This window comes from Pelodiscus sinensis, chromosome 12 (genome assembly GCF_052426305.1).
Source record: "Pelodiscus sinensis isolate ZL-2025 chromosome 12, ASM5242630v1, whole genome shotgun sequence".
In the NCBI taxonomy this organism is placed as follows: Eukaryota; Metazoa; Chordata; order Testudines; family Trionychidae; genus Pelodiscus; species Pelodiscus sinensis.
The window spans coordinates 17,528,759-17,540,949 of record NC_143063.1 but is presented as its reverse complement, the minus strand read 5'-3'; the positions used below and the strand labels follow the sequence as shown (position 1 = coordinate 17,540,949).

The 12,191-nt window shown below is 36.8% G+C and overlaps 1 protein-coding gene across 12 annotated transcripts in view; it reads left to right on the top strand.

The window, feature by feature from the left end:
- Window positions 1–12,191, top strand: part of FTO (FTO alpha-ketoglutarate dependent dioxygenase) — a 391,784-nt gene that overhangs the window by 103,373 nt on the left and 276,220 nt on the right. For all 12 annotated transcript variants that reach the window (XM_075940288.2, XM_075940298.2, XM_075940290.2 and 9 more), the window contains one exon: window positions 7,918–8,061. In XM_075940288.2, coding sequence (XP_075796403.2) covers window positions 7,918–8,061 — 144 coding nt within the window. The remainder of the gene's footprint in view (window positions 1–7,917; window positions 8,062–12,191) is intronic.

Genomic DNA, 12,191 nt, shown 5'->3' with positions numbered 1-12,191 from the left:
GTCATCCCATTGATGCATCACTATGTGGTCCCACCAGTCTGTGCTTGTCTGACAGCACCAGAACCAGCATTCCACTATGTCCAGAGGATTGAATACCAGTGGCATTTGCCAATCAATCAACTCAAGTGCTTTGCAGAAGAGTATATTCATGGCCTCCTGAAATTCCTCCTCATTCTGGTGGACCTTAGATACACTCTGTATATACTCCAGCATAAGGCTTACCATGGTTAAATCAATTGCTATAATGCTTTGATGTTCAACGGGATCCATGATGGGATCCATGCTTATGCTGTTATGGTGTCTGCGTGAATAACCAGGGGGAAAAAAAGGTGCAAAGAGACCGTTTGCCAGTGTTTTCAAGCAGAGGGGAGGGAGGAGATGAGTGCATTCTGAGATGCTGACGGGATGTACTCTAAACCACCTGCTGCACAATTTTGGTCCCAGAGTGTACTGTGAGCATAACCCAGAATGCAAAGGGGTGCAGAAACTGTGTGATAGCTCCCCACAATGCTTCTCTCTCAAAATCGACAGTAGCCACCCTACTGGGGATATGCTGCTTCGAACTGTGTTGAATTTTGCACAGAGTGGGGACGTGGACCTTCAACTTTACAAAATTCAGTGCTGAAAAGTCAACCTTAAAAAAATTGATAAAAAAATTGTAGACATGGCCTAAGTCTGTGTAAGTTTCTTGAACAGACCACAGCTTCTTACTATATTCTCAATTTATTAAACAGAAGCTGCCCCCATTATATATCAATATTGCTTATTGGTATTTAAAACCAATCCTCAGGTTACTAATACAATCCTGGTTGCCCCTGCTAGGATCTGGCATGTTTTTACTAAAAGAGTGGAAGCTATGTCTAACACAGTATAGCTGTCTGGAAGTTTTTTTGATAGCATAGTTTTCCATCAGAAAATGCTGATTCAACTTAATTGAAATATTTCACCAGAATTAATTGAATTAATCTAACTGAAACTAAGCAGGTTTCTGATGCAGCCCCATGATCCCAGCTCCTTAGTAGCTTAGTAGGTTGTTGCTAGGCTAGAGCTCCCAGGCTCCTGACTGCTCACCAGTGCCTGCTCTAAAAAGCCAGGTAGTCAGCTGCCTTGCTCACCTGGCTATTTATTTTAATTGAAATATATTTGTATGTACTGTGTATTAAATATATTTATTATAATTGTATTTTATGTTAAGTTTGACTATATTTTTATATTTCATTTTTAGAATTAAAATTATGAAAATACTTGCTACTCCAATTCAAATGTTTCCCCCTACTGTCCTCTTTTGTCAAAGTACCTTTTTTTTTTTTAATGTTACAATGAAATAGTTTGATGCTTTGATCAGTAGTAATGAGAGTAGCAGCTGCTTTTAGTATTCCAGGCTAATATAATGATATTAAAAATAGCAGCTACTCCAGTTAATACTGAGTGCTTATCTAATTTTCTTGTTCAGCGGGTCTAGCTGTTTCATAATGACAACAAAATGTTTTACTCTACTAATTGGAGAAAAAAATGCTAACAAATTGAAGAATAAAATAATTTAATATAAACCTAAATTTACATTAAAATAATATAAATGACATTAAAATAATATAAAATAAACATGGTTAAAATCAAGAGAGAATTTTCAGTTTTTCAATTATTTTTTTTTGAAATTCCCTTTCACCAGGAAATTGGAATAGATATATTTTTTTTAATGTTCAGAATTTCCTGTGAAACAGGAATTCTGAGCTTCAACCAATTTTATACCAGTATACTCAGTGTTGGGTCTACCAGAAAGCTGCAATCCTGAGCTCCCATCACATGGGGAAAATAATATAATAAACAAGACTTACTCATTTTCCTTTGGCTCTGTAGAAAAGTTGGTGTGGCTTTTCAAAATAGAAACACAGTAATTGTCATATTCTTAATTCAGTATGCACCTGTCTGAAATAATTGTAGTTAAACAAACCAGCCAAAAAAGGAGGATTTTCCTTTAGGCTTCCATTGGTTCTCTGGGCCAGTGAGTCTTACCCTCCTCTCAAAAAATCATGCAAAAACTCTTATTCACTGACTTTGACTTAGCTGGGATTTTCACAGGATGGTTTAAAACAGTGGTCTGCAACCTTTTAAAGCACAAGATCACTTTTTGAATTTAAGTGCAATCCAGGATCTACCTCAAACCCAGATACCCTGACCCCACACTATCTCTGAAGCCCTTCCCTGCTCACTCCACCCTTCCTCCGCAGCTCCTCATTCACTTTCACCAGGGTGGGGTAAGGGGTTGGAGTGCAGGGGGCTGCAGTCTCAGGTTTTGGGCAGAGAGGTTTGGAGTGTTGGCAGGGAATGTTCAGTGGTTCCTGGGGGGTTAGGGGCAGGTAGTTCCCCATGCTGATCCCTGTTGACAGGCACTACCTCCATACCTTCTGTTAGCTGTGGTTCCCCATTCCCAGCCAATGGGAGCCTGCATAGACAGGGCTTTCAGGTAAGGGTAGCATGTGAACAACCCCTGCCTTGCATCTCCCAGGGTCTCCAGTGATGTATTAGCCTCCTCCAGGAATGGCACAAAGCCAGAGTAGGTGGGAGCCTGCTTTATCCCCACGGTGCTGCCAGACTGTTAGGGTACGTCTAAACTACATGCCTCCATCGACGGAGGCATGTAGATTAGCCAGATCGGCAGAGGGAAATGAAGCCGCGATTAAAATAATCGCGGCTTCATTTAAATTTAAATGGCTGCCCCGCTCTGCCGATCAGCTGTTTGTCAGCAGATCGGGGCAGTCTGGACGCGACGCGCCGACAAAGAAGCCTTTCTTGATCGGCACAGGTAAACCTGGTTTCACGAGGCATACCTGTGCCGATCAAGAAAGGCTTCTTTGTCGGCGCGTCGCGTCCAGACTGCCCCGATCTGCCGACAAACAGCTGATCGGCAGAGCGGGGCAGCCATTTAAATTTAAATGAAGCCGCGATTATTTTAATCGTGGCTTCATTTCCCTCTGCCGATCTGGCTAATCTACATGCCTCGGTCGACGGAGGCATGTAGTCTAGACACACCCTTAGTGACTGATCTGCTGATTTGGTTACAGAAGCCTCCAAGAAATTAAGCCCAATTCCAGGAGACTCCCGACCAGTGTTCTGCACATGAATGGAATAAATTAGAGGGAATTAATTTTGTTATGTGCAGCAATATCAAGTTAGTGTGCAGATGTGCACCACCATTAGAAACCCAAAACCTAGATATAATATATGTTTTTAAAAAAATTACCATAGGAATAATTGCTTCAGACGTGACAGGTTAAGCATTTAGAACTCAGTACATAAAGAATTAAATTTAAGCCTAAGAGAAAATAAAAATTATGAATGCACAGACCAGTAAAACAAAAACAACACACTCTGAATGAAGCGGTGGGGGGAAGGGGCAAGTTCCAAGCCAAAGGGCAGGGGAGACCACTGTGGAGGTAGAGACAGCTGAAGTGCTGGCTCTTGGTAGCCTCCCAGCCAAACTAGTCTGGAGCCTCCAGGAACTACCAGTAGAGTCTTATCTACTGGTTTAAAGGTTGAAGAAGTTTTCCTCTGGATACTTCACTGTATTATGTTTGGCTTGTTGCCCTATAAGGCCTGATTGCTGTGTAAATCTCTTAGAATAATAAACAACCAGATCTGTTAGCTGACATATTAATGGTTAACAGTTTAACAAAACCAGTAATTAATTGCAGCAAATTTTGAAGGATTATTTTTTACTTTCATAAAGTACAATTTGTGTTTTCCATGTTTTGAAAAGCAACATTCCCATTCTAAGCTTCATAGCTGCCCCATCATTTCTATAATCATGGGGAAAAAACAGATTCAGTATTGACCATTTCCTCAGTGGTTATTAACAATAACTATTAATTGTAATGTTTCTAAAGATTTATAATTGACTAGTAATCTACTGTATTTGCTATTTAATGGACGCAAGACACTGAATAATTTATTCGTACAACATGAAAGCAGTTATCCTCAATGGTTTCTGACATCGATAATGTGTTCTAGATATTGACTGTAAAAAAAAATGGTGCATATAAAAATATTTCCTTAATGCTGGCCACTGAATATGTAGCCAAAATGCTCATTTCTGTATGTGAATTGTACAATTGCATAAATAATTTCTAGAAGTTGGTTATTACTTGTAGATGCTAACCAGCTAGAGGACATTTTTTTATTTGGGGTTAGTGCAATTATGGAGTATGTTTCAATAAAATAATCACTGTATATGACAATATACTTGGGGAAAGAATAGCAGCTCTTCATAATGTTAATATTGAATCTGTATTTGAATTAAAGCTGTTGGTCTTCTTTACTCTCCACCATCACTGTTTATATCAGTAAGATTTCTCTCCCACATCCATTTAGGGATGAAAGAATTTTCCCAAATTCTTTGGCGGGGGTGGATTGGTGGTACTTTTGATCCTCCTAGGAAGCTAACACATCCCTGGAGACCCTGGGAGATACAAGGCAAGGGTTGTTCACATGCTGCCCTTACCTGAAAGCACTGTCTATGCTAGCATCCTCCAGGAATGGCACAATTTTCTCTCAACATATGTTGATCCTGCTATGTTGAGTTAGGATTCAGTTTAGAATTAGGTTGGTTTGAAAGTGCCAAGATCTCTCAAATTGTTCTGTTTGGCCCGAAATGACTGAGAAACCGCTCAAAGTCAGCTGCCTTTGGAAGACTTCCTCCATGGTAGAATAACAAAACTAGATCTAGAAAAACAAGCCCTTTGTTGTTCTGTGTTATGATGACATCACCCAGAATCATAAGGGTGATGTGGTGCGTGTGGCCTTCTCTGCCTCTTGCTTGTGGTGTTGCCACATTAAGATTCTGGGATTCACAATATCTCTGAAATACCACAGTAGGACACCAAGCATGGTGTTCTGGCAAAATTCTACTTCAGTTGCTGTTCTTTCTGTTATAACTTCCTATTTACTTGTGGTTGGGTAGGTACATATTCTTCACTTCCTGTCCAGACTGTTGAGGGAGTGTTTCTGTATGTTTGTTACATAGTCACATTTCATTTTGGATGTGAGCAAACTACTATCTAGGTTAGAGTCTGCAGTCCTTTATTGAGCATATCAATGGCAGTCCTTTATTGAGCATATCAATGGGAGTTTTTCTTTGGTTTTTATTAAGTGCTGCTAAATTTGGCAATTTCTGTATAGTTTGTTCCAAAGTAAATAAAACACTTTATGGTCTATTTGTATTAAAGGTGCTATGTATGTGCAAGATCCGTATGATTACAGTACCTATACTTTAGTTGTAGAACTTGAAACATCCAAATGTTTTCACTTAAACCCGACCCATAGTTTTCTAAACAAATACATGGACTCATTACTGCTTGAGGTGACTATATGATTTTATTACAACTTCTCCCTGTTATAGTCCCTGTTATAAGTTTTGCCAGACAGCCTAGAGATATACCACATATGACAAAAAGCCTTTTATTTTTTGTACATTACTTTGGCATAAATGACAGAAGCAAGTAACAGCTTGCATCCATTTGTTTCTAAAATAACATGGTAAGGGTAATATGTTTCAATCGCTGCAGATAATTATTAGGTGCATTCACTGAGAACATAGGGAAAAGGAGCCTGTGAGCTGCATTTGAACTCTGTACTTAGGCAATAAAAATTTTATCAAACTGCAAAAAAGTAAGTCATTTTAATGAGCACATTCCAAAGGTGCTGGATTTATGAGGAGACCCCAGAAAACTTTGATTGAAATTGCTGTCTCTGATTGTACTTCTGTATTTTATTGGTGCCATATTGTGAATGGTGCTGCTGCCAAAGTGAATGGGAAAGCAGCATAACAGAGTTAACCCGCAAAGGTTACCTCTTTTTATAATATCCATGATGTATTGCATTAAAAATGCCTTGAAAGCCATCCTATTTGCAGTTTTCTGAAAGCATTTTTTCTTAAATTAAGTTACGATTTATCTGAACAGGGAAGAAAATATGAAAGCCCCTGAAAGACTTTAGTATTGATTTTTCTCAGAGTGTTTGCTAGCTCTTGTTTTCTCATTTGTGTGCTCCTTGATGGAACAGCCTAGAGCTGTGCACTGATCCTGAGACAAAGCTTGAGCAGGATGTGAAGAATAATACTGAGGGGCAGTGTTGTGGGGCTGATCTTGTAATAGGAGTTTTGCCTGAGTAAACAAGGACTTCAGGTTTGGACTCTGGGATATTTAGGGGTTTTTTCTTCCTGGTTTCAGAATTTCAGCAAAATTTAAATCATCTGGAAAACTATTAGAATTTTATTAACGATTAAGTCTTCCCCCAACTATATAAACATTGTAGTAGCCTACATGTGATGAATGACTTGAATATTCTAAAGGCATAAGGTCAACACTACTTTGTATGTGTGTGTCGAATAATGAAAGTTATAAATCTTTTTTTCTAGCATTTATGTTCTGAAAATAATGAAGCTTAATGTCTACAAAAATTATTACAGTAATATGCATTTGTCATGGTAGTGAAATGGATATGTTCAACCAATTAGTAATCAAAATTAGGCATGCAACATACAATTGTTAATTATTACTAGCCGTTGATGGTACCAGTTGTACATTAAAAGCTACGTCCTTCACCTGAGAAAATGCTGTTACATCAGCCATTAAACTATTACACCATAGCTTCTAATTACCGTATTATAAATGCAGACTGTATCTTTCACTTAACACTGCATTGCATTAAGCCTCTGAAATTAGTCCTAGTTGAGAAATTGAACTCTAGGTATTTTTTCATTGCACTAGATTTTTCTGCTAGTTTATCACATTCATGTTTAATGATAAGACAGCCATATGAAGATTGTACTGAGTCTTCATTGGCTGTTGCACTCTATAACATATCCGAATAGTTTAATAATGTGACAAAAGGATGGAAGATGAGATTCAAGGATTCTCTCTTTAAATCTGTTCTATGTATCTTTATAGAAGTCAGTTGAATTTCACTGAAAATTAGTTTATGCTTTTCTAAAATTAGGTCTAGTAAATGTAAACAAAAAATGAGTAGTTCTGTGGCACCTTAGAGACTAACAAATATATTATATCATGAGCTTTCATGGATAAAACCCACTTCATCAGATGGCGAGTGGATTTTACCCATGAAAGCTCATAATATAATATATTTGTTAGTCCAAGGACACGGTTTCACTTGCTGCACCAGAGGTTAACCTTCCGATGTTCAATTTAGCAGGTCTAATTAAGATCTGGAAATCAAACACTGAGGGCATCTGTACTCTTCGCAGTTGCAAGGATTAAGGGAAGCCAATGGGGGCATTTGATCCTGTCGGCCTCCCACTGTGGGGACACTGCCAAGCTCAGTTTAAAATATCCTGACTTAAATTGGGGTTGCGTACCTTAAGCCTACCTTCCAGGTCTAGTGTAGATCTGGCGTAATGTGCCACAGGAATGTTCACTGTTTTTAAAGCTACAAACTAACACAACTACCCTGTTGAGATTTTTAACATGTAAACAATGTTTTGAAATCCTTGTCTCAAAGTTAGCATAGAATTTGTTTCTTACATACTTGGTATCACTGTTCTGCTCTAATATTAGTTAGCATACTACTATGGTTTTAATAATCTGTATAAAATTGTTGGGCATTAACCAAAACTCCAGAGCTAAACATCCCAGAACTATAGGGAACTTCAGATGTGATGTCAGACTTTAGTTCCCTGATTTTCCATTGTCTGTGCTTCATACAGACATTTTAGGTTGGTTAGCATTTACACACTCTTCATGTTTATTTTTTATTAACGTCATTGACTCCGTGAGATAAAGGACAATGGATAATTAAGGCCAAGTGCCCTATGACTGTGCCTAATATATGTGAGTTTGCACTACCAAATTCTTGATACTTTGTGGTTGTAATCCTGTCTCATTTTTTTTCTTTTTTCTTCTGTAGGTTCTGCAAGCGATAAAGTTAATGAACAGGATATGGAAGGGAGAGACCCAGCTGACTGGCATGTAGGCCTGAAGGTGGCGTGGGACATAAAGACACCTGGACTGGCAATACCTCTTCACCCTGGAGACTGCTATTTTATGCTGGGTAATTTTTAAAGGCTTAGGAATGCAAATTTGTCTATTGAAAATAGAGGGCAAATTGTCAGAGTAAATTATCATAGTTCCATTGATGTCAGTGGGATGCGGGTGCAGGTGATTTACAATAGTTGAGGATCTGGCCAAAATGTGTAATTACGTGAAAGAGAGAGAGAGAGAGAGAGAAATCTGGCCAAAATATGTAATTACGTACGTGTGTGTGTGAGAGGGAGAGAGTGAGGATCTGGCCAAAATGTGTAATTACGGGTATGTGTGTGTTCGTGTTGGTTTTGTTTTTACTTTGAAGACTGTTTTCTTCATATTTCTCTTGAACCCTGCAGGATCATTCCAGACTAGCATTTTCTCTTTATTATATCTCTTAGTAAATAAACTGCAGCTACATCGCACCATGAGACACTGCAGTGATACTCTTGTTGACACACTCAGTTTGTGCACTTCTGATTGGTAGATTCCCAAAGTACTTAAACAAAGCAGCTCCTCCTACCTTCTTACTTATTGGGATAGCTTTCCTCTTCCTTTATCCCCATTGTCTATCAGGTGAAACTGAACAAAAGTACCACGAGGTATTATTTTCTGAGTGCCTGCTAATATCTTGTGCTTCATTCTTCTTTTATTTATACCTGTATAACCCCACAATAGGGTCAATAGTGTGGCATATATGCAGAACTAAAACTAGTGTATAGCCGTTGTGCTTTTAAACACTTTCGGTCTTGAGCATCTCTCAGATTAAGATATAGAACTGTGTGAAATTCTTTAATACTGTGATACAGAAGATGTGTGACTTTTCTTCTTACGTTAGAATGTGGGCTGACAATCTGGACAGAGAAAGTGAGCAAGAGATTTTTTTAAAACAAAGTGATGGTTATGTAGCAGTTAATAATTCCCTTTCTAAGAATTCTTAATCCATCTTTGTGAAATAGCTGTTCTCCAATAAGATGGACAGATTAATCAAATTTGTATTGACTGTAAAGGTTTGTGACTGATCAGCCTTGTTGGCCAGCTGCTTCAGAAGACAAATTGTGGAATGAGTGTTCATCATCACTGATCTTAGTACTTTTATTCTAGATCTGTAAATCATAGTTGGCTAAACTTTCAAATGGTAAAGACATTCCTTATTCCCCCAGTAGGAGTTAACTTTCTATACTGTAGCTCAGGTACTGCTGGAAATGCTATATAAAGGATGGGTCAAAAATGTTATGTTTAGGTGGAAACAGAACACAGATTAAACATTTTTTCCAGATATGGTATATAAATCATTCTTTCCTATTATTGCTTCATAGAAAACTAAAATTTGGGACCCTGTAGAGCAGGTGCTAGATACGCTCTTCTAGCTTTATAAATCATTTATCATTAGCTTTTACCAGGATTAACAAAAAAAAATCTAGTATATGAATTTAACAGCAGTTATAGTATAAAAGGGTCCACATTTGAATTAAAACTTATAGAATAAATCATGGCTATTTTTTTTAGTTGAAGTGAGTGACTTAATATAACTGGTAGTAACCTGTAATTAAGAGGCATATATTAGCATTGGGTTGTTTTGTATCTTCTTCATGTTGTTGATTTGCAAGCACACTATTTTAAGAGTAGATACATGAAGGGGGTGATACCTACAGTGTGATTCAATATATTTGGAGAGTTAATATATGTGACCATTATATAAGAGGTAGCATGATAGCAAATGAACGAATATTAGTTAATTTATCCTGTGTTTCTGTATTTTACGCATTCTTGATTCTCATCTTCTCCTTCTCATTTACCTTTATTACCTCCTCCATTATTGTTACAAAAATAGTGAAAACAGTTAGGGAACATGCTGTTTAATTCATCTGGAGTTTGTACCACCTAGACATGTAACAATGACACTTTGAGAATCACCTAGTAGATCTGATGGTATGGTAGGGGTAGCATGTTTAGTGGTTACAATAGGGAGAATTATAGTCAGGATTCGGGGTATTGTTTCTGACACTCATACTCATAAGCTTCAGGGGGTAGCTGAGTTAGTCTGTACAGGATAAACTTAAAACAACAACAAATAGTCTGGTAGCACTTTAAAGACTAACAAAACATGTATATGGTATCTTGAGCTTTTGATGACCACTTGGTCATCTGAAGAAGTGGGCTATGCCCACAAAAGCTCGTGACACTGTCTACATGTTTTGTTAGTCTTTAAAGTGCTACCAGACTATTTGTTGTTTTTTAAGTTTATCTCAAACTCATGATGGTAGTAAGTTGTTTGAACTCTCTGTGCCTCAGTTTCCATTTGTAAAATAATATAATGTTTACAAGATGTTTACAATGTTTACAATGTTACAAGATCTTTAGCAGAAAAGATGTCAGATTCACTACACTTTTAATCATTTAAAAGCCAACATTTATCAACAGTGATATCTGTGATGTTCTGTTTCACTTTTTTGTTTATGCACAGGAAGTAGCACAGTCTCTCCATCAATACTATTGTGTGAACATTTGATAAATGCTGTCATTTTTAATTATAAATTCTTGAAATACAAATTATATTTATTATTAATAAAAGTCAACAGATGGCTGTGTCAACACTAGAATATGTACAACTGTCATTAGCCTAGAAGTGTAGACTTCTTAATTATAAAGTTTTCTTAAACAGTAATGTACTTTGATTGTGGCCGTCTTAGCCCGAAATAAATACAATACAAATGTGCTTTTTCCATGAACTTCTGCATTGATTTTTGAGCCATAGTATTGTAAATTGTATTATTATTTTATTATATATATATTTAATGAATAGTGTTTCAAAGAACAGGAAAAAGGGCACTTCTATAATATGATTCTTGGTTATTTTTAGAAACTTTTGTTTAAAAATGAAATCACTAAGGTTAGTTTACTTGCTTTCTCAGCTCTTATCTTTAGTTGAGATATACTGCTGTATTAATTATGTCTTGAATTATATATTATGTGCCAAAGATCAGGGGTTCATTTTTTTCTATTTTCAGATATGCTATCATAATATCAAAAATAACTTTTTATTTAAGGGGAAAAATTAGCTTCAATATGGCATTTACTTTTTTACAGTCTTTATTTTTCCTCACGTGAAAAATAACCCTGCTGAGGAACTGTAAACCTGCTGCCTGATAACTGGAATCTGAACTTTATAGCACTTATGAAACGGAAACAGTTTAGCTCAATTTAGAATAATATATTGGTCTGTAGAGGAAGCACATGCTGAACATTGCTGTCTCAAGTACACAGTCAAGGGGTGTCTAATATGAAACGTGTTGGGTGCATGTAATAAATCCATAGCACGTGGAGGTGAGCAAAGAGCCCATCTGCTGTGACCGAAGGCATGCTTAGCTAGGGTTGTCATGATTTTACTATTAAATTGGAATCTTTCCTCTAAATGTAGAGTTAGACATGACCAGATTTGCAAATAGATTTACAATTTTCACTAATTTTCCTACTATAACTTCAAAACATATTTAATATAAATAGTTTTTCAAAGGGTGAAGATTTATTTTTCCACAGCTGTTTCCCATATATCAAATATTGCTCGAAAGTTAGGGGATTAATGCAGCTTGAAGATGAACTTGATGGTGTCTTTTTTTTCCTGAGCAAATTATAGTTCAAGGAGCATCAAAAATTATTTTCATTAGCCAGAATTTAGGCACACACATTGCAGGGGTGGGTTGTGGTTAAAGATAAGCCTTTAATGGAAACATTTCCACATGTATGTAGTGGCTCATTAAACTATTTCTAGCCACTTAATCTGCTTGAACTTCCATATACTAACTTTAACCTTTTTTTTTTTTGCTCTTTAGCATCTTTAATATTTTTAATTTTATTGTTTGCCCTCTTGACTCCATGTTTGATCGAAATTCTTTTTTCTGTGACTATTAAGACTGCTAGCACCAAAAAATTATTTTTGTTATGAAACTTTGATGATATAGTTTAGCTAATCCCTGTCATCTTCTTCAGTTAAATCTCTTAATTCATTCTGTGTTTTCTTTATACACACTTTTTTGCTTAAATACTACAAATATTCCATGTTTGGGGCCAGTTATAAACTCCACTTTTTTTCCAAGGAGTTGATGAAAGGAGTAATGATAGTCCTTTGGCCTATAATGTCTTGGAGGAAGGAAACTG